Genomic DNA, 22083 nt, shown 5'->3' on the forward strand with positions numbered 1-22083 from the left:
ATTGTTAGTAAAATAGGCGTCCTTTAACATCTTATGTTTAACAATATTTTATCATCTACAAATGTGTATCAATGTTTGGTTAACGTTAACGAAAGGCTTATAAATCTCTTGTACGTTTTTTTGTGTTACCACAGCACATAATTATTCTTTATGTATCTGGAGAAATCAAAAGAGGCGGATCCACATTCCTGAGACGGCATCAGCGGGCTGTCACTCATGGTGTTACCTGGCAGCCGCTCTGGTTCCCACAGTGGGAGGCAGGTCTGATCACGACAGCCTCCCTGCTGCAGGCTACCTGTCGGAGCTTACCTGCTGCAACACAGGTGTAATGTACCTGTCAGGGCCACGTCTACCTGCTGCAACACCTGTTGTAGTCCACCTGTTGAAGTCTACCTGCTGTAACACAGGTGTAATGTACCTGTCAGGCCCACGTCTACCTGCTGCAACACCTGTTGTAGTCCACCTGTTGAAGTCTACCTGCTGCAACACAGGTGTAATGTATCTGTCAGGGCCCAGTCTACCTGTTGTAGTCTACCTGCTGCAACACAGGTGTAATGTACCTGTCAGGGTCACGTCTACCTGCTGCAACACCTGTTGTAGTCCACCTGTTGAAGTCTACCTGCTGCAACACAGGTGTAATGTACCTGTCAGGGCCACGTCTACCTGTTGTAGTCTACCTGCTGCAAGATCTGTTGAAATGTAACTGTAAGCCTAGTCTACCTGCAACAACATCTGTTGGAGCCTAGCTAACCTGTTGGCGCCTATCTAACCTGTTGGGGCCTAGCTAACCTGTTTGAGCCAAGCTAAATTGTTAGAGCCTAGCTAATCTGTTGGCGCCTAGCTAACCCTTTGGAGCCTAGCTAACCTGTTGGAGCCTCGCTAACCTGTTGGAGCCTCGCTAACCTGTTGGAGCCTAGCTAACCCGTTGGAGCCTAGCTAACCTGTTAGAGCCTAGCTAACCTGTAAAAGAATAGCTAACCTGTTGGAGCCTAGCTAACCTCTGAGACCTGCTAACCTGTTGGAGCCTAGCTAACCTGTTTGAGCCTAGCTAACCTTTTCAAGCCTAGCTAACCAGTTTGAGCCAAGTTAAATTGTTAGGGCATAGCTAACCTGTTGGAGCCTAGCTAACCCTTTGGAGGCTATCTTACCTGTTGGAGCCTAGCTAAACTGTTAGCGCCTGGCTAACCTGTTGGAGCCAAGCTAACCATTTGGAGCCTAGCTAACTGGTTGGAGCTAACCTGTTAAAGCTAACAGGTTGGAGTCTACCTGTTTTGGCCAGGCTGTTCATTGGAGTGTGGTGTTGACATGTCTTTGTTCTTTTTTATTCATGCCTAAATAATAACTCCTGTCAGATGCTATTCAGGCATGCTTAAGAAAACTCTCCCTGTGCCTCTCCCTAAATTTGGAGTTAAAAATAACCCTAACTGTGATTACTTGTTATTTAAACAAACCCATTGATGTGACTTATAATGCCGAAAGTTCATTACAATTAAGAAATATTTTACCTTATTTCATAATAGTTCCAATCAATACGGCCACACCAAACACATGGAATGGATGATTTATAACCACCGACCAGAGAACCACTGAGGCTAACCGGTCCTCAACATGCTCCTACGGTCCCTCGGAGAGAGCATCGACCCCAGCCCGCATCCTGAGGGGGAGAGGGTCTTGACAACTGATGGGATCTCATGGTATGTGCTACTGGAGGTGCATACCTCGATCCACTGCCAGAAATAACTCCCAACCACCACTAGTTGAACATGTATGGAGGGATGATATTGTAAATAAAAAATGTTCAATCAATTGGAAAAAAACTATATTTATTATAAAATGAGCTCCATGTATTGCGAATGAGGTACAATGTCCTACTTCTCTAGGAGTTATGTGAAAAATGCCCAAAGGTTTCCAAAGCCGACAGGGGCCTGACTGAAGCACTCGTCATTGAGTGAACCTGGATGATCAGTCCGTCTTCCTGACCAGGCCTGGTGCTTATATGGTCATAAAGATCCTTAGTATGCACATACCTCTATCATTAAACACGGCTGTGTCCGTGCCCTCCTCCACCCTGGGACTGGCCCATTTCTCTAGGACGAGTGGCACAACCCCGACACCAGAGCCCGCCCCTCGCCTGATCTGATTGGACGAGAACGCCCGGCGAGTCAAACCGTTGGCTATCGGAGAGGAAAAGTGGGCGTTCCCCCGCCGCAGCTCCCGCCCCCCCGGACCGCACCCCGACCCACTGCGCAGCGCCGTGTAAATTTACGCAAACTAACCAGAGAAGGAGGGAGCAAAACGAAAAGAGGAGTAGAACAAATTGAAAAAAAAGAGGGGCTGGTGGAGAAAAAAAGAGAGTGAAGTCGGTAGTTTGGTCCTAGCTCTTCACGAAGCGGCTCGGCAGTCGAGAGGAGTTTGTTTCGAGACCCCCACGGAGCCCCGGTTGTCGATAACGTCTGAGCGCGTCCTCTGATCAGCAGGTGAGCTCCCGGTTCATCCAGCTCTCTAAAGTCGGTCTTTATTGATCGCATGTTCATTCATTTTTCGCCCGGTTCCTAACTTCTCCTGAGTGGAGCGAACCGGGAAGAGGGAAAAGTGCCACTTCATCCCGTTGTCGGGTGGGACTCCCCCACTAGATCGTGTTTTACCAGTGCTCGGATTCTCCCAGAGGTTTGTGAGCCGTATGATGTGTTCTGATATCATACTGCATGGAGTCAATGACCATTAAATCACGGTGCTGCTTGGGGCAGGGGGGGCAATGTGGCGAGGCTAAGCTAGGGGCAGGAAGTGATCCCCGAGCAGGCCGGGTTCAGGACGCTGAGGGGGGGGGGCTCACTTAACCGTAGCCCCCCCCCCAAGTACGTGTACGTGTTCGTGTTCGTAAACATCGCGTTCAGAACGCATTAAGTTCGCCACATTGCACGAAGTTCGCGCCCGGTGTGCTCGCGCCGCTGTGTGTGGCCGCGCGGTACGCATGGCACGAGCGTCCGTGTGGGACTGCCTCGCGCCGCTGACGTCACTTCGTCTGCAGTTACGAGTAGGATTTCGCGGTGCCGATCCACGCCGGATTAAAGATCGGCCTCTCCGGTGTCTGCGACCTGCTCCGGTGTCTGTGACCACCTCCGGTGCTCCGGTTTCTGTCAGCAGAACGCAGCCCTGTTGTGTCGGAGTGTGTCTCTAACCAAAGCGGGCTATCTGAGCCAGACTACCGGACACTGAGTGACCGGGCCCGAATTCGTAGGCTGCCAGAAGTTTGGCCCAGACGATCAGATTTATGCGCTGTTCGCATCTCTTTGAAGTATGTGCGCGAGCTTTCAGGTCGAAACTGTTGCTCGTTCCAATGCGCGCGCACGCCCTCTGTAATGTAGGTCACCGCGGAGTCTCTGCTCACCCTGTGTGTTTATTGATTTACGGTGGGCACCGGGCCCTCTGCGGGTCAGCCGTGAACCGCACCGTCCTTCACGCATGCCTGGGTCTCATCGGACCGAACATGATCTCGCCAGGAGGAGAGGAGCTCCAGCGAGGGTCGTTACCGACCTGGTGGAGAACAAACTATATCAAAGTGTGTATCCTACACTCTCAAAACTCCCCGCATTAATTCCTCATCTAATACGTCGAGTAAGGGTCGAACGAACTACAGGGTTACCGTTAAATATCAGGGAAGGTGTTTACCCCAAAACACAGAAACCTGTCGTATTAAGAATCTAATGATACGTGAAATGGGATCGTTTCTGATCTTCGCTTGGCAGAGTGGGTACACAGGAATGTTCATACGAGGTGTGTACACTGCGAGATTTAATCGACTATTATTGGATGTTTACATCTCTGTATAGGCCCCTTACAGTAATAGATGCAACACATACAGACAGACGGACACACAGAGTTAACCTCAATGCAAAAGCAGACCTATGTTCCGTTATACCTCCTTAAGGAAACTTCTTGCCTTGGTGTATGCTCAGGGTAGAGGGAGGCAGCTATGAGCGGTCATGTCACAGATATTTGGGTGGCTGTGGAGGGCCACTGTCTAGACGCCGTGAATCGGATCCCAACGCACCAGTTTACGGCTGGCTCTCAGAGAGTACAGGCTAGTTGTGAGCGATAGGGGGAGGGCGCCTTGACCCCCCCCCCCCCGCTGGGCCATGTTATGTTCCAGCTTCAAGGAGATGAGCTGCTGTTTGGGTTCTGTTCATCTGTACGTGATGAGGGATAAAGGACAACGTCTATACCGCTCCCCGAATAGACTGAATTTAACACTGATGACATTGAGCTAATGCTAGCGGAGGCTGGGTGGAGAGAAATTAAATTACATTTTATGACCATATTCTTCTTAATTTATATCCTTTCCCTTTTTTAATGTGTTTTATCTTTTCGTTTATCCTCTAAGGATACATTAAACCTCCAATATTTTTTAACTTTAGCTCAACCTTCCCTCACTAAACAAGTTTGTTTTGATTGATGCACAATAAGGTGTTGCATGCGTTTTTAAAATTAGCCAATCCAAGTTAATCGATGCGTATCATACTCCACAGGTTAGGCCTGCAGGCGCCAACGGCGTTCGATTGTTCCTCGCTTACTCAATCAAATCTGTAGCTTGTCAGGCAAGGCAACCCTTGTTCAGTGTGTTTTTTTTTTTTAAGGCTGTTTTTACAGCTTGAAAAGGGGGGTGGGACCTGGCAACGTTCAGGACTGCAGAATCAGTCGACAGAACCTCCTGATTGTCTCGGGTGCACCTGAACACCTTGAGAAGATGTAATGGGCTCCATTGTTTGTGCAAGTGCACAGATGTAACCCAGTTAAATGTTTAAATGTGTGTTCCTGGATATACCTGAGGGACAGCGATGGTCTGTCTTATCTCTGGTCTGGCTTCTCTCTTTGTCTTCTGAGCACTTTATTCTCTAGCATTTATTCTCCTGCTCCTGGTGGTTCCTGTGTTTGCGCCCTCCTCCTCCCCCTCCTCCTCCTCCTCTTCCCTCACACCTGTAAACCTCTGCTGGTTTTCAAACAATACCAGGAAATGCCTCCGAACCCACAGCCAATCTTAAAACTAAACAGCTCTGAGCTATCCCATTGCTCCCGCCATTACTGTTCCTTTGTGGAGGAGCCTCACTCTGCTTGGCAGCTTGTGATTATTATAGATGGTAGTTTAATTCCATGAGGAACCGCCCTTCAGCATGTAGATGATGAGGTCATGGTTTAATCATAGACCAGAGGCCTGTTCGGGGCCAGGCAGGGGGAGGAGGGATGATGTCACATCCTGTTCACCTCTGTGGAGCCGTATATTGGGGGTGATGGAATAGTTTTATTGCAAGAATAGTTTGCCAGTTATATTTTGGAATAGTTTGCTCCATAAAGGTAACTGGCATGGTTACAATCATGTGATTTCTGAAGTTACATGAAATCAGTTCAGGCAGGGCCACCATCTTGTAACTTCTCCACCACAAATTGTAGACCCACCGAGCCACTCGATTGATAACGCTGAAAAGATGCAAGATGGAGGCTTGTCATGCCCCATCATGTGGAACCCTCAGGCTCTTGTAAATATTTAATTAATTCTAGATGAACTTGTCATGTCTGCCTTGCTGTGCAGCTAGATGTTGAACGACATTTCCTCTTCGTACAGTCGAGTGAGCTAAGAGTTTGTCTCTTGGAGTAAAGCAGTAAAGCACTTCCTGTGTGTGTGTGTGTGTGTGTGTGTGTGTGTGTGTGTGTGTGTGTGTGTGTGTGTGTGTGTGTGTGTGTGTGTGTGTGTGTGTGTGTGTGTGTGTGTGTGTGTGTGTGTGTGTGTGTGTGTGTGTGTGTGTGTGTGTGTCACCTGCTCTACATGTGTGGGTGTAGCTAGGTTTCTGTTTAGGTGCGATATTGGACGACGGTTGAACTCCCTCGCTTTACAGCTCCAGAGAGTGAACAGTGAGATCGGTTCGCATCAGCACTCTCTAACTATTACTAACCGGCCCACCTCACATCTCTATCCCCTACAGTCTCAGCAGCACCCTCTAACTATCACTAACCGGCCCATTACAGATCTCTACCCCCTACCCTCTGAGACGGTAGACTGGTGCCCTCACTCTCTGAATGCAGTCGTTGGCGTGGCTCTGAATGTTGACTGTTCTAGGGCTTTTGGACCGTAGTAGTGGACTGGGGCAGACTTTGATTCATAAGAGCGGGCGACCGGGTCGGGCCAAATACCTTTCTCCCGTCGGCGATAACATTGACTGAACACAAAGTAAACAGGCTTAGCTGCTCTGGGTGACCAGAGGACAATATGTAACTGCACTGCTGGCGGCAGAATCAATCTGCTGCCTGGGCTCCAACACTACCTGTTAAACATCTTTTACAATATGCACCCTGGGTGAGAATGATTGCAGCCCAGCAGATGGTTCGTCTGGCCCGCACTCCGCACTTTCACATTCGTTAAAAATGATTATGTAACTGTTATCTAAGGGCTTGGACAGCTCGATATGGACAAATCAGGCTTTTGTATTCTGTGGCTTGGGTGATATGCTATGGGCTGCCACGTTAAGATAGGCGTGATCATAAAATTGAATCCAAAGTATTTTTGGAAATACTTTGGATATCTTTTGACTTATCTTTTCCAGTTGTCAATGACTTTGGAGATAAAATGGCCACCATAGTGGGAGCCAAAATGCAACACAATCTGATCTGAAGGGTATTCTTTAGGGACATTTCACATATAAATGAATCTGAAGAGGCAAATGGGATGACAAATTTGACCTAGTTTCAGTTGTAAACCTATTACCCTTCAGTTTCATCTAGTTTAATTTGGTTTTTACACCTCATACAATATTTATTTGATCATTATACCCTCTACTGTAAAGTATGTTGTTTCTCGTATTAAAAAGTTTCAATGTTACCACTGTTGTTGCTGGTAATGTCTGGTTAGTGGTGGTGAATGTGTGGTTAGTGGTGCTGAATGTTTGGTTTGTGGTGGTGAATGTGTGGTTAGTGGTGTTGAATGTGTGGTTAGTGGTGGTTATCGTCTGGTTAACCATGGAATGTATGGTTAGTGGTGGTGAATGTCTGGTTAGTGGTGGTTAAAGTCTGGTTAGTGGTGGTGATCCCAGCGCCTGCCTCCCCATACCAGAGGAAATGGGATACTTGCGTCCCTGTGCCCTCCTGGCCAGGAATGCAGACAGAGCTGAGAGATTTAGGTTTGTTTCTGCTGCGTGGGGTTTATTTTTCCTCCTCCTCGTTGGACCTACGTACGCTCTTAAGAAAACACCACAGTCCTGCTCCCTGTGATATTTCACACACAGTTCCACAAATGGCAAAATAGTTTAGCCGTTTTGTCATTTCCTCTGCGCTCCCTCTCCCGGTTCCCAAGAAGGAGCGCGAGGAGAGCAGGAGAACCACAGAGAACAAAGGGAACACTTCTGAACCAACCAGCAGCACATGGTCTACCGGCTGCCTGCTCCTTCAGTGCTGGACTGCAGGAAAATATTTATTGGAAATGTTTTGGAAATTAAACACGTTTTTGGTAAAAAAAAAGATTAAAAAAAAAAAAAAAAAGACTTATCTGTGTTTCACGAACAAAAATCTCATCAGTTTATTAAAAAAAATAAAGCGCATATGCACGTTTACACAAGAGGTTTGGGAGTCAAATGATAACCTGAAATGTACATCAGTATCACTTCATAACTGAGTCTGACTGAAGTGATGACTGAATTCTTTCAACAATGTGCGCTCAGGCCATGAGGGACCATCGTGCTCTCTTACCACCCCGGCTCAGCGAAGAACTGTGGAGGAACTCAAGAACTCCGTTCCTCACTCGTCAGTGCTGGAGAAACATCTCGGAGAAGAGACGTTTGTCTCCAAGCTGGGCATGCTTAAGTTCTCCCCCCCCCCCCCCCCCCAGAACAATAACCAACAGTGTGTTTTGTGAATAATAAATAGTTGAAAGTAAACAAATATGGCTGAGGGGAATATGAGAGGGTGTCTTCACAGGGTAGGAATGGAGTCTGGCAGCAGATGGGCTTGATCAGAGTGTGGCCATGGAGCTCTGCAGGAGAGTTGAGCTGCTGGGACACACTCTGAGGGGCTTGGAGGGTCTCCTTAGTCTGAATGATAAGACGCTAGCACCGGGCTCTATGTACTTATTGACAACCGAGATTTCCAAAAGGACGCCTCTTTTCTCTGTAGATCCATCAGAAGCAAATAACCTAGTAGCACGTTGAGGATATCTCGTGATGTGGAGCGCAGTCAACATCAGTCCTCCAGTGTAGACCTGGACCTATGTCCCCCCAACCCAGGTGCCGGTAAAGGCATACGGCACTCGGATGTCTGGACCCTAGAGGCCGACATGCTGGGCCTGTGGTATAGCGCTGCCATCGGGCGTTTCCCTTCCTCTTCACTCCCACAGAGTTTCCTGTCTTTGTGGCCGCAGTCCGCTCTCTGCAAACTTTGGTTTACCTTCCCCTCTTCCTGGTTTTCCCCTCCAAAAGCTACAGTACCCTTCCTAGTTTAACTATTGTAGTCGCGTTTGTTAGGATGCCATATTTTCCGACTGCAAAAGCAGTTCCAGGGTGACGCGTCCTGCCTATCGTAGAGTGTTCTGTTAATGGGTAACTATGCTGAGGACTCAGCAGGCCTGGTAATCTTGATATAGCAGCCTAGCTCAGTGGACTGTCAGATGTTTTCACAGTTGGCTGCTTGTTCCAAAGTCTGAGGACGTCAGCAAACGCTCAGAATGGGGAGGTTCTAGTTGGCAGAGAGAGAAAGGCCAGCTGGACCTTGGTAGAGAAGAGAGAAGCCATGTTTGTCTTTGTAACGCGACCTGACCAGTAAAACGTAACATACTGATGCCATCTGACGACACTGTGGAGGGCTTAGTATTTTAAAAAGGTCTTTCATTCTGTGCTACTCTGGATGTGGAGCAGAGAGTCGAACCGGAATAGATTAGTGGCTCATCTCACCCCCCGTGCGGCTCTCCTGAGAGTCTGAAATGTGTCACAGACTATCTGTGTCATGGACGGTACTGTGGGTCTGTGGGAGGAAGGCTAGCGATGGATTACAGGCTGGCCGGCTCCCTGGTTTTTATTCTTTATTCTTCTCTTTAACCTCAGGAATCATCTGATTGGCTAGGCATGTAGCAGACACTTAATTCTGAATGTTGCAGATAATTTAGTTGCATATCATTAAATGAGAAGGTGCAGTTAAACTTCCTGCTCATGCAGGCCTACAGGTTGACTGTGGCCATGGGAATCGAAACCATGTCCCCCATACCTAGTGGCCTGGGGTCCAATCCACCTCCTCACTACTCCATCCTGCCTCAACTGGGAGGGACCCCAACACACAAAGGCACAGGCATGTCATATGCAGACCAAAGCAGTTGTTTTGGTCCAAAAGCGACTTTACAAGTGAGGCTGAACAACCAAGCCTTCAATTAAGTAAAATCATGACAAACATCTAAGCAGCTACAAATGAGTTTCCAACTTCCACCACACTGGAGCTTAGGCAGACTTAGGTCAGATCATGTCTCGAATCCCCAGCTCTGTTTGTTGTGCATTTATAGTTGTGTTGCTTTAATGGCTCTTGTCCTGTGAGAGGACTGTACTCGACCACACCCCGCTGGTATGTGTGGCAGCTCCCAGTCTGTCTGTGCTGTGTGCTGTCTGTCTGTGTCGCCCCAGCGCTCGATAACAACCAAACTGGAGCACAGCGGCGGGTGTGTCTTGGAATGAGTTCACCCTGGTTTCTTGTTTGTGCTAAAAACACAACAAAGGGCAAACCAAGACCAGAGTATGATTATGATCTTGGTCGTTCAGCCGTCACACTGTTTATGATTGGACATCATATGGTATCCTTTGTGAACTACAAAGTAAATAATGTAGTTGTAGAAAATGATGAGGCTAGCTCGACACACATACATGTATACTACTACTCACACATTTATATTTACACACACTTATATATATATATATATACACACAAACATAAAGATTTAGCCAAGAGACTACTCTTACTCAGTACTTTCTTGTACATGATCAACTACAGTGAACCTCCCTGGGGCTGCTGGGAGCTGGAGGGTCTGGGGTGGGGGGCAGGGTCTGGGAGATGGGAGCAGGGGGCGGTTGAGGAGCAGCAGGAGTGGGAGGAGGAGGAGGAGGAGGAGGAGAGGTTACACAAGTGAAATTACTGGAATTCCTTTGGTCTCTCGCTCTCTGATAAAGGGTGAAGGAAAGGAATGCGGCCCTGAAAAAGTGGGCTGGGAGGGGGCTTTGGGAAGGGTGCGGGTGGGGAGGCAGCGGAGCGTGGAGCCTCAGAGCGGGTCATCAGGGTGACTAATTAGCTTCACGTCTCCCATGTCCTCCAACAGGATGTGCAGGGGGGTGTCTGTTGTCGTGGGAGGGAGAGGGCCATGTGGAGGAGGGTAAGAGGACTCAGCTGGAGGGAAGCTGTCCCACGTAGTGTCAATAACTTGGGGAAGGGGGTGCAGACTGCAGAGGTCATCAGAAGGCCCCCCCGGCCCCGTCCCGGGACCTGGTCAAACATGACAGAATGCAGCGGGCTATATGAACCTCTGCTCCAGAACAACAGGCCGCTTCTCCGGGCCTCACAAACGCGCTAAATCCTCCAGTGTGTTGTTCGTGTTTTATATGCTGCACTGTAACCTCCGTGGGGGTCCTCAGGGATTGAGAAGCTGCACGCTGAGGCCCGAGGGGGGCTTTGGACCCCCCACAATGGCGGCTGTCCAGGGGGTTAAGTTTGTTGCAAAACGGAAAAACCAGGGTTGTGAAGTCCTCAGTGAGTCATGTTTTGTCCTCGTCTGGACTCAAACGTGCGTGCAGTATTTGTAATACAAAGTACAACTATTATAACTCTACACCCCCCCTCCGCCCTTTCTACTGGGTTGCAAAATTATGTCCTGAAGTTGTTGGTAGTGGAGGGAGTTGAGATGTGCCAAGTGTGATGAAACGAGTGGCGCCGGGAGCGGTTTAATGAGGAGGACTTCACTCTTCATTGCTGCTACGCAGCCCTGCTGTAAACCTGAATATTTGTGGCATACTTTTTATTCTAGGTGTAGCGTTGTGCGTTTAACATTGTAAGTCAGAGTTCTCACGGAAGATCCATGGCTGCCTTTGTGAATGTCGGCACGCATTGAATATTCGCCTATTCGTTCATACGCCCCACTGGTTATTAGACCGTGAACATGTGGAGTTATTCTTATCCCTAATCCCAACCATGAATCAGTCATCCAGCAGATGCTTTCATCCAAAGAGACTCTCAGGTGAGGTTGAGAACAATCAGAGCTAAATCAATATTGGAGTGACGTAGAGCTTAAAGTGTGGCTGTACTCTAAAGTGCAGAGGAGCTTTGGGGCTCAGAGAAGAGGCTGGAGATGGACTCGTGTGGTAGAAAATAATGAAGGTTTAAAAAAGGATATTTGCCAAATGTTAGAAATAATAGTGGAGACTGAGACGAATGTACCTGCAGGGGGGAAGAGGGGCAGGCTCTAGACCCTGTTCTACTGTTATTCACCCCCCCAGAGGGTCCGGAGTTGACAGGCAAACAGATAAGACTCAGATAAGACGTCCCTCTGTAGTCAATGACATCAGTCTATTTCTCAGTTCACTTCACTTAGATAATAAGTATAAGTAAGGTTATCTTAAAGTATGAATTATACAAGAATATAAGGTAAATATATTTACAATGGAGCCAAATGTTGATGAACACTTGATATTACCTGGCTTTCCTTGGTCAACAAGTACTTGCATTTTGAGGGACATTTACATGAGTTCCTCATTTACACATAAATTGCCCCTCAAAGACGGCTGGCTTAAATTAGACTTAAGGTAACTAATTCATGCACTGGTTAAAATCAGACACTACCAGCTTTAGGATTAGGATTGTATATCCCACAGACAAATAAAGTGGCATTGTTATTTGACTATTGACTATTACAACTGCATATTTTACTGTTTAAAAATTATTGCTTCCACAGGGCTCATCTCCTAAACCCATGTGGTAAGTCATGGTGATCTAAGATCAGGTTAATAAACGATGAATGGATTTTTAATGGAAGACCTCACTTCATATAACTAATGTATAATATGTAACTTCATATAACTAATGTATATTATGTAAATTCATGTAACTAATGTTTAATATGTTTAATGCTTATATAATATCGTGGGCTTGAACGTCCGAGGGCCTGTAGTTTAGAGCATTGTGATTGGCCAAGGACATCTTAGGTGAGGTCACACAACTAGGATAAAACGCGGGACTCCGGGATTGTTTGGGAGTTCTTTTGCAAACCCACTCAGGTGATGTTATTACTCTCTGCGGTGACAATAAAGCCTTGATCATTCAAACCTAGTCCTTCTTGACCTCTTGTAATTTGAGTATTAGATAAGGGGGTAGAGGTTACACTATGCTGGGATACTCTACTACTACTACTACTACTACTACTACTATAGGTCACTACTAGTACCATAGGATACTACTACTATAGGATACTACTACTATAGGATACTACTACTATAGGTTACTACTACTGATACTCTAGGATACTACTGCTACTCTAGGATACTACTGCTACTATAGGATGCTAGTACTACTGCTATAGGATCCTACTGTTACAGGACACTAAAGTATCTCTTCAGTATTGGTCTGCTATGGTGACCGGTCACCAGGACCTATTTAACCCAGCGGAGGAGGAGGAGTGGCCTGCTCACCTCCCAGGAATGACGCGTCGTCATATTAACCCAGCGCCAGTGAAAGGGTAGCAGTTTCCGTTCACCACCCCTCAGCTCCCCAGGTCCCAGCATGCACCGCCTCTGCATGCTCCATACTGGTCCTACTGGTTCAGCCACTCCGTTTGTTTACCTTTCTGGGGTTTTTACCCACGCTGGCGGTTGTGTTCAAGCCACGGTCGACCTGAGCTACTCTCGTTCAGGCCTGCCCCACCTCTGTTCAGCCACTGCTCTGATCAGGAACACTTATTTGGAAGATTTAGAACCAAATTTGCATTTGAAAGGAACCCCCTTTCATCCATCAAATGTCTTAATCAAGAACACTTTGGTTGAAGTTCTGGAACCTCGGTGATCTTCTTTGTTGTCTTTCAAAATTGGTCAGAATGTATGTTGTGGTCAATTTCTTATTTGAACCCTCTGATTCCCGTCATTGGCAGCAACACAGTGAAAGTTCAACTCAAACATTCTTTAGCATACTATTGCTTTCCAGAGTGGAAACTTAGGGTTTGGAATCGGATCCCGGAATGTCTTGACTGTAAATGGGCAGAAACGGCATTAACCGTGGATATTCCAGACCCCTGCGGTTCTAACTGCTACCCTGCCAACCCCGACGGGTGGTTGCCCCTAGCAACCATCGTTGGAGGGGGGTGAGGTGGGTTGTTAAACCAACAAGAGTTTGAAAAAGTTCCTGCGACACAGGTAAATCGCGTCTATAACAAGGTTACAGCCGCGTTATTCCCAGGAGCACGTTCAACGAGAACACTAAATCAGGACGTTCACACTGACGGCCTTGTGTTTGGAGAAGTGTTGCTCATGTTGACTGCTCAGTTAATGACTGCATTAGCCAATGAGGAGGAGAGTAAGGAGGCCTGTCAATTATAAAGTCATGAATGTTGAAAGTAAACTATTGATATGATTTCGCAGACACTAACAACAAAGGGCTTTTAGTGGTTGTTTTATCGCTAATTGGCTAATTACTGTGACAAATCTTCTTGCAAGCTTGTTCTGAAATAGAGTGCAGCAGATGTACCTATCCATCCAGACAGGGACGTTTCACTCCCGTCTTTTATTCGCATATTTAGCGCTCCTAAGACCGCATATTTATCACTTAAAAAGCCACATAAGGCTCAAATGTTCCACACATGTTGTGCATCACCATAAATCCCTTCTTGGGAAAGAAATCCGGGAATGCCACACGGGCTGATTGAATGCTGGTGAGACGTTGCTGGCAGAGTGGGAGCCCGCAGATGGTGCTCTGATTAAGAGCTTCTCGGAGAGGAACCAAGGTGGGATGACGGGGATGACGTTCCTTTGACCCTGTTGAGTTTAATGTCAGCTTGCGAGAACCGTGGGTCGGTTCTACGTCGGTTCTACTTCACGTCTTCTCCACCTCCCTGGTCCCCACCTGTGACGTGGCAGTTTCTTTGAGATGTTGCATTTAGGACGGATGAGACTTCCAAATAAAAAATGAAAATAAGCGTATTTTAATGAATGCATACCCCAGTCTCCTCTGAGCCCTGAACAGTCTTTAAACAATCCCTGCCCCCCCCCCCCCTCTCCAGAAGGATGTTGTTCTTGGGGGGGGGGGGGGGGAGAGAGAGAAAGAGGTTCAGGTTCATCCTGTCTCCGTAATGCATTGTCCTTGCATCAAAGGTGGGAGATGTTTACCTGAAGACCAGACATTCCTGCCTTCTCGCCAAACAGATTTATGCATGAGGTTGCACTGCTTTCACAGCAGGCAAAAGGTAAACAACCAATCTGGATGACGCAAAGAAAAGAGAGGAAAGCTCAATTGAGTCAGAGTAAACATGGATTTTCCTTCAAGCCGTCACTACCGGGCTTGAGGAAAGTCCTTCCTCCGCTTCCTCCTCCTGATATCACTGATAACATTCATAATCGTCACCCCTTTTGCGTGTCGGTTAGAAGGGAGGACTCCATTAGCGTAACAATCGGAGAGTGGTGTCTTCTTGTCTGTGTGTGGTGGAGCCTGCAGACAGCTGATCTGTCTCTGACGTCTGGGCGAGGGCAGAGAATGACTGGGCTCCGCGACCGGGGTCAGCTGACCTCCGGCCGTGACTGTGAAGGACTCGTGTCTCTCTGGTTCTAACCCCGATGGGTCGATCTCTGACCACAGAAGTATCCTCTGCAGACGACGTCCGCCCGCATTCCTCCACTAAACCAGCAAGCTTTATGTGCTTTATTAAACTATCTACGATGTGCGCAGCAGATGAGCAGAGCCACTCAGAATTTATGATTCTCTGTAGTAGATAAAACTCTTCGTGCTCGGATTTATGGGTTTGGGTCTGATAAGGTGGCTTCCAGGGAAACTTTTATGGTCCGGGATATCTCCAGGAGGGAGATGTGTAAAGAGTCACTTCAAGAAGTCATTAATTGAGCTGACCCCGGCAAATGGTTCCTTGTTCGATTCCCCATTCGCCTCCTGGCCACACCTGCTGATATAACTGATCCTGAGCCAGATTACCTTTTTAATTCACCACAACTGCTTTGGATAAAGAATCGGTCTTAGTAACTAAAACAAAATCGATGTATAAGTGTACCCTTCTCCTAGACGATTGGTCGATGGTGGAAAATAAGAAATCATCACGTTATTTTTAGATTCCTTAATCGGCCACAGTACCCGGTTCCCTGGATAAGTGCTGTTAGGAGGAAGTCAGTTAATGTTCACTCAGTACACCAGCGTTCAACCTTAAGGGCGTTTGACCTCCTGTCATGAGTGTGTTAAGCAAATGATCACTAACAGAAACTCAGCCTTTAACACAATTTTTATTCAATCATATCTTTTTTACTAATACAATATAACCCATCACTTAAAAAGAAAACATCAATCTGCATATGTCCATCCTGCCCTGAGAATAATGTATAAGAATAGTTTCTTTCCTTGTGAAATGGACGCCAGCGATGGTCCAACCAAGTTGGCTGAACAAGTGCATATAGACATACCGACTAGCGCTAGTAAACGACCATCCCCCTCTCTCCCTCCCTCTGCAGCCACCATGTCGGACGCTGATAAGTTCCTGTATGTGGACCGTAACATGGTCACCAACCCGCTGGCGCAGGCGGACTGGGCCACCAAGAAGCTGGTGTGGGTGCCGTCGGAGCGCCTGGGCTTCGAGGCGGGCTCGGTCCGCGAGGAGCGCGGAGACGAGTGCGTGGTGGAGCTGGCCGACTCGGGCAAGAAGGTGAAGGTGAACAAGGACGACATCCAGAAGATGAACCCGCCCAAGTTCAGCAAGGTGGAGGACATGGCGGAGCTCACCTGCCTGAACGAGGCCTCGGTGCTGCACAACCTGAAGGAGAGATACTATTCAGGGCTCATCTACGTAAGTACTACTGAACACTGCTCAAAACTGTCCAAATATAACGCAATACTACTCTGGGCTCATCTACATAAGTGCTCAGTACTACTGCTGTCAAATGTGAAATATGTAGTATATTGCCCTGGCCTCATCTGATGAAAGTACTTTCACATGTACTTTTACATTTATATTCAGGGCATTTATCAGATGCTTTTATCCAAAACGACTTAAAATAAGTACATTTGTCAGAAGAGAGAGAAACAATAGTACGGTAAGGGACTAGCCCCGGTACAGTAAGGATGTTCATAGTGCCAAGCACTAACGATCACTAGGTTAACCCATTCCCCGTAGGCAACAGAGATAGCAACACCGGCAAGTACTATTTCTAGGGACGTGCAACATGCAATACGTGCGTACACTTAAGTGTGTACGTGTGTAGTACTCTGCTCCTCTCTTAGCCTCTGTTTAAATACTGCTCTAGTCTTGGCCTCACTTTTACAACTCAAACTGTTCCTTATAAGTGTATAACCATGCCCTGACCTCTACCTTATAGAGGAGTGAGTCTGGTGTAGAGGAGTCTAGCTCTACAGGCAGGGCACTGGTTAATGTGTAAGCCAACAGACTGGTCTTTGTGCACGGCTCCCCCTCGTATCGCTGTCTCTTGTTCTATCTGTATTTCCTTGTTGGTAAACAGGAAGCTGCTGGGAACAATGGCCTCCTGAGAGGATGTGTAGGATGGAGGGGGTGGGGTGGGGGAACTGGGGGTTATGGTGGCATGTTCCCAGTAGCAGATCTCTGGATATGGACTCTAAACGCTGCAGTAATTGTTACCATGATGAAGGCCATGTATGGCTGGCTGCAGGGCCCGGGGAATTAGCTCCTAGCTGACCCGGTCATGTAAACTCATCCGTACCCCCCCCCCCCCCCCCCCCCCCCTGCTGCTGCTGACTCCCACTCTCCCCCCCCAAACTCTCTCCCTCCTCCTCACTCCCTTCTCCATCCCTCCCTCCCTCCCTCCTAACAAGGGGGGAGAGGGGGAGTGAGAGAGGGGGAGGGGGAGGGAGAAAGAGATGGGGAGGGAGGGAGATAGGGAGAGGGGGGAGAGAGAGAGGACCTGGCAAGGAGAACGATGTGAACCAGAGGACTGTGTGGCAGAAGTTATCAGTGCAATGTTGTGTACGAGGGGAGTAGAGGTCTGTAGGGGTTCTGGGGAGAAGCCCTGCTACAAAAATTGGCTTAGGGTTTGACTGGTTCCAACTCCCAAGGAGACCGGTCTGATCTGGCTGGGGCGTGGCTCACATTATGCAACCACACAAGTTTGTGTTCAGGGAACAAATATTTTTTTTTTTATATTTTAACCAATATCTATAATGGCATGGTAATAGTTTATTGATTGTATTTAACATAATCGTTAATCTATAAATTGAGGACCAGTGCTCTACTTCTTTAAACACACAGAAGTTTAAGTGTGTTATGCATAGGTATAAAGTAAGGAATGGTTAAAGTGAGGTATGGTGTTAAAGATAGCCAGGTCAGTGTGTCCTGTTCCTTGTGTATGATGGAGGTCAGCATTGGTGGAGAAGCAATGCATCATGGGAACACCTCCCAGAGGAGTCCAAGAAAGTGCACACATTTTCCTTAGATAAGAGAACCAGAACATGAGTAGGAAGGTTAGCATCCATCGGGCCTAGCCTCTGATGATCCACACAGCCCCGTACCGACTCTAATCAGACGCCCTCTTCCTGCAGACGTACTCCGGCCTATTCTGCGTGGTCATCAACCCCTACAAGAACCTGCCCATCTACTCTGAGGAGATCGTGGACATGTACAAGGGCAAGAAGAGGCACGAGATGCCCCCTCACATCTACGCCATCACCGACACCTCCTACAGAAGCATGATGCAGGGTAAGCCTCCGCCCGCCTGCTACAGCTACTGCTAGCTAATTAGCTCGCCATCTACTGCACAAGGATCCTGCTACGTCCAGCTTAGTAGCTTATAAGCGTATTAGCTTGGAACCTTCTGAGGCGTTATCTATTGTTTTTTGACTGTTTCTGTACCAAAAGTGGCATTGCGGTTGTTTGAGTATTATGTGAATACGGCTGCTTTCTGTTGTGGTCCCCATAAAGAAGGAATGTGACTAATCGCGTAGAATTGCCTTTTCACAGTGGTTCATATGTTTATAAACAAACATATTAATCACGGCAAATAACTGGATGACATCTCTTCAAACTTGGCAGCGATGAAGACCCTGAAGATCTGGCCCAGGCCAGTTTTTATTATATTTTTAACAAATCTGAAATCCCCCTTTCCCAATCATGACCTCACGATGCCCCTGGAGTTAAATACTTACTTCTTTTTTTTTTCAACGTTTATCCACAAGTTTTGATTCCTATTTGAATTAACTAGAAGTTATCTTCAGTAGGGTTCAGAAGATCCGCCATCTTTAAGGTGTATCCCCCAAAGTATACACACCATTTAGATCTTGAAGCCTTACAACTACAACTTTTAGGATGTTGTTGAAGAGTTAAACCGCCCTTCATTGCAACACCGAACAAGAGAGCCCTGTGAGATCAAACATGGCCGACGTGCGGGCGACCCCCAACTCCGAGCCTTCTTGGCTCTGGTCTTTGTAGATGGGGGTCAGGGGGGGTCAGCCATGTTGGATCTGGTCTGTGTGCGCTGTGGTCCCCTGGGCAAGTCTCCTGGAGCTGGGCCCGGTTCTCCTCCCGGCTGTTGCGTGTCGTTCGTCGATAAATCCTCCGGTCCTGCCACAGAAACAGTCGGACGTCCTAACTTTAAACTCCCGGGCCTTTGTACTATAAATGTTTAAATCATGTTCGATGCAATGTTGATTAATGCTACTTTTTACAAAAAAAGATATTCACAGAACAATGATGGTCAAGATCTTTCAAAGTCAGTATCTTCAATACAAAACACTTTTTCTTGGAATCAAACCTGTCTGCGCGGTTAGGGACTGCACTTTAAGAAGCTACCCTCGATGCTAGTACGGTAAAACATTAGGTTATTTTAGTGGCTCCTCCTTGTTAGCTCTTCCATCTCTGCACTCCCGTCTTTTATCACCTGAGCCCCTCAGACACACCATCCTGTCTGCTTCCAGGAAGGCATTAGGATCGCTGGAGAAGTGTTGAGTCTCGATACGTTTTTGTCACACAGGAAGCCAGATATCAACTTCCTGTCCCCCATTCCTAGACTTCCTGTTGAGTCAAAAAGCTACTGTTTTACAGCTTGTATAATGAGTGCTGGCTGAGTTTCTGTCTACTTTGTTGCGTTAGTGTACATGTTGTGACTGTTATGTTCATGTCTGTCCACAGATCGTGAAGATCAGTCCATCCTTTGCACGTGAGTTCACGACAGATTCCGTGCAGCAAGATGCCAAGAACCTTCTCCTTTCTCTCTCCTCTCCCTCTTTGTCTCTCCCCTCTCCTTTCTCTGTAATATTGATGTATGCATAATTTACCATCTATAAAATATACTATCTATTATTGATGAGCTCAATAACTTAAACTCAAAGAAAGCCCAACAAACAATTTCATTTATTAAAAAAAGAATCCTGAGTCACCACATTGAATCCTGTTTTGTTCCGCTCTCCTCCCCAAAAATGGTTTGTTGATCCCTCGCTCTCGGCCTCCACAGAGGAGAGTCTGGTGCCGGTAAAACTGAAAACACCAAGAAGGTGATCCAGTATCTGGCTCACGTAGCGTCCTCCCACAAGACCAAGAAAGACCAGGTGAGCTCTCCCCCACTGCCTCCCGTCCCTCCCTCCCCTCCCCATCACTCCTTTCCTATCAACCCATGTCTCCTTCCTGACCTCCTATTAGTCCTCCCTCTTCCTCCAGTTCCTCTCTTCACCAAACAATCTATCTGTCCTCACCTCCTCCCTCTCTTTTCCCATATCTCCCTCTCTGTCTTTCATCACCTCTCCTCTAGCCTCCCATCCTCCACTCTGTCCAACACCTGTCTCCATCCGCCTATTTGGACCACTTTATTTTATCTCTCTGTCCCTTTCCTCTTTCTCACACATCTTCTGATTCCGTCCCTTCCTCTCTCTCTCTCTCTCTCTCTCTCTCTCTCTCTCTCTCTCTCTCTCTCTCTCTCTCTCTCTCTCTCTCTCTCTCTCTCTCTCTCTCTCTCTCTCTCTCTCTCTCTCTCTCTCTCTCTCTCTCTCTCTCTCTCTCTCTCTCTCTCTCTCTCTCTCTCTCTCTCTCTCTCTCTCTCTCTCTCTCTCTCTCTCTCTCTCTCTCTCTCTCTCTCTCTCTCTCTCTCTCTCTCTCTCTCTCTCTCCTCCATATTATTGTCTCTAGTCTTCCTGTGTTTTCTATTTCACTCCCTTCTCTCCAGTCTACCTCTCCTTTCATCTTCTAGGAGCCTCTCCCTCCTCCTCCACCACCTTGACTCCCGCCCCTTCTCCCCTCTCCCTCTCCTCCTCTCCCTCCCCCCCTTCTCTCTCCTCTCACCACCTTGACTCCAGCCCCTCTGGCCTCTCCTCATCCTTCCTGGTGATTAATAACATCCAAACAACGTCTTGCACTACTGTCATTCATCAATATGTCTCCACTGAGCCACGTTACCAGTCCTTCATGGCAGATGTTCTGGTAAACAAGCCGTTCCTAGCACCCTGGCACGTAGCCCTGTAGACCTTCTCCCCGGCTCTGCCCAGCTTTACAGAGCGACCACAGATGGAAACTCGAACCAAAGAAATGTGTCCCTCTGGTTAAAAACACCGGTCATTACAAACAGCCTCCCTCTCATTGGTCAGAACGTGTGACGCGTTTAACGGGGCCCAGAATGGCGGCTGCGTTTGCAATGACACGTGTTTTACCAGAGTTGGCGCGATAGCATCGCTGTTGGGATTTATGATTGATTATTCTTTCAAGGTGGAGCTTACTAATCTTGGCTCAGTGTCGGTTCGACTCTGTAACTCGGAGCTCCTGACAAGAATGTAGATCCTGGGTCCAAATGGCTGACTGGCTAGCCTTTTAGATGGCTAGTTCTAATGCTAGCTGACTGGCTAGCTGTTACAGGGCTAGTTCTAATGCTAGCTGGGTAGCTGTCAGATTGCTAGTTCTAATGCTAGCCTGCTAGCTGTTAGATGGCTAGTTCTGTTGCTAGCTGGTTGGCTAGCTGTTACAGGGCAAGTTCTAATGCTAGCTGTCTGGCTAGCTGTCAGAAGGCTAGTTCTAATGCTAGCTGGCTGGCTGTTAGATGGCTAGCTGTCTGGCTAGCGGTTGGATGGCTAGTTCTGCGGCTGGCCTGCTCTGCGGGGTTAGCCCCTGCGGCGGGGATAGCCCGCGGCGGGGTTAGCCTCCTTCCCTGGCCACGGTTCAGGGTCCATGGGGGGGGGGGTTAATATGAAGCGCCGCTCCGTTTTGAGCTCCTTGTATTTCTCTCTCCCCACCAACAGAACAGCTCGTTCCTGTCACATGTGAGTTACCCTCTCTCTCTCTCCCTCCACCTGCTGCTCCTCCTCCCTGCTTCGGACGCCCTCCTCCTCCTCCTCCTCCCTGGGTGCCTCCCTACAACATCACCCCCCCCCCCCCCCCCTCCGCCCACACAAACACACACAGCCCCCATCATCACCCCCCACCTCCAATCACCCCCCCCCCCCCCCCCCCCCCTGCTCGCCTCCCCCTCCTCTCGCTGGAGTGCTCTGTGGTGGGTCACCTGGTGTCTATAAGGTCAAAGGGCGTCCTGACTTTTCAGCCAATCGGAAGCACGCAGGCAGTCTGTACACGGAGTCCATCAGTGGCAGCTGTGTGTGTTTGTGTGTGTTTGTGTGCGTTTGTGTTGCTGCTGAAAGACTGCGCCAGACAATAGTAGGATGTGTAGAGGGGGTGGTCACAAGGGAATGTTGATTATGGGATGTATTTCGGTCGAGAGGAAATGTTGTTACCAATATGCCTGGCGGACTCTTTCAGCGAAATGTACTGCTGTGTTGTGTGCGGGCGGCCATGTCGGATCTGTTGTGTGCATGTTTGATCTGTGGTGTGGTGTGTGTGTGTGTTCAACCATGTTGGATCTGTGTTGTGAGGTGTTGTGT

General features: G+C 47.9%; 1 protein-coding gene across 2 annotated transcripts in view; it reads left to right on the plus strand.

The window, feature by feature from the left end:
* Positions 1-2250: 2250 nt before the first annotated feature.
* The window catches only part of LOC130396550 (myosin-9-like), a 43147-nt gene continuing 23314 nt past the window's right edge, over positions 2251-22083 (plus strand). The window contains exons 1-6 of one of the 2 annotated variants that reach the window (XM_056604780.1): positions 2251-2477; positions 15717-16048; positions 17773-17929; positions 19358-19385; positions 19680-19773; positions 21448-21468. In XM_056604780.1, the coding sequence (XP_056460755.1) occupies positions 15722-16048; positions 17773-17929; positions 19358-19385; positions 19680-19773; positions 21448-21468 (627 nt within the window). In that variant the 5' untranslated portion in view covers positions 2251-2477; positions 15717-15721. The remainder of the gene's footprint in view (positions 2478-15716; positions 16049-17772; positions 17930-19357; positions 19386-19679; positions 19774-21447; positions 21469-22083) is intronic. The other variant, XM_056604781.1, reaches the window with a different exon arrangement.

The sequence above is a fragment of the Gadus chalcogrammus genome, chromosome 2, assembly GCF_026213295.1.
Source record: "Gadus chalcogrammus isolate NIFS_2021 chromosome 2, NIFS_Gcha_1.0, whole genome shotgun sequence".
Taxonomy (NCBI): Eukaryota; Metazoa; Chordata; class Actinopteri; order Gadiformes; family Gadidae; genus Gadus; species Gadus chalcogrammus.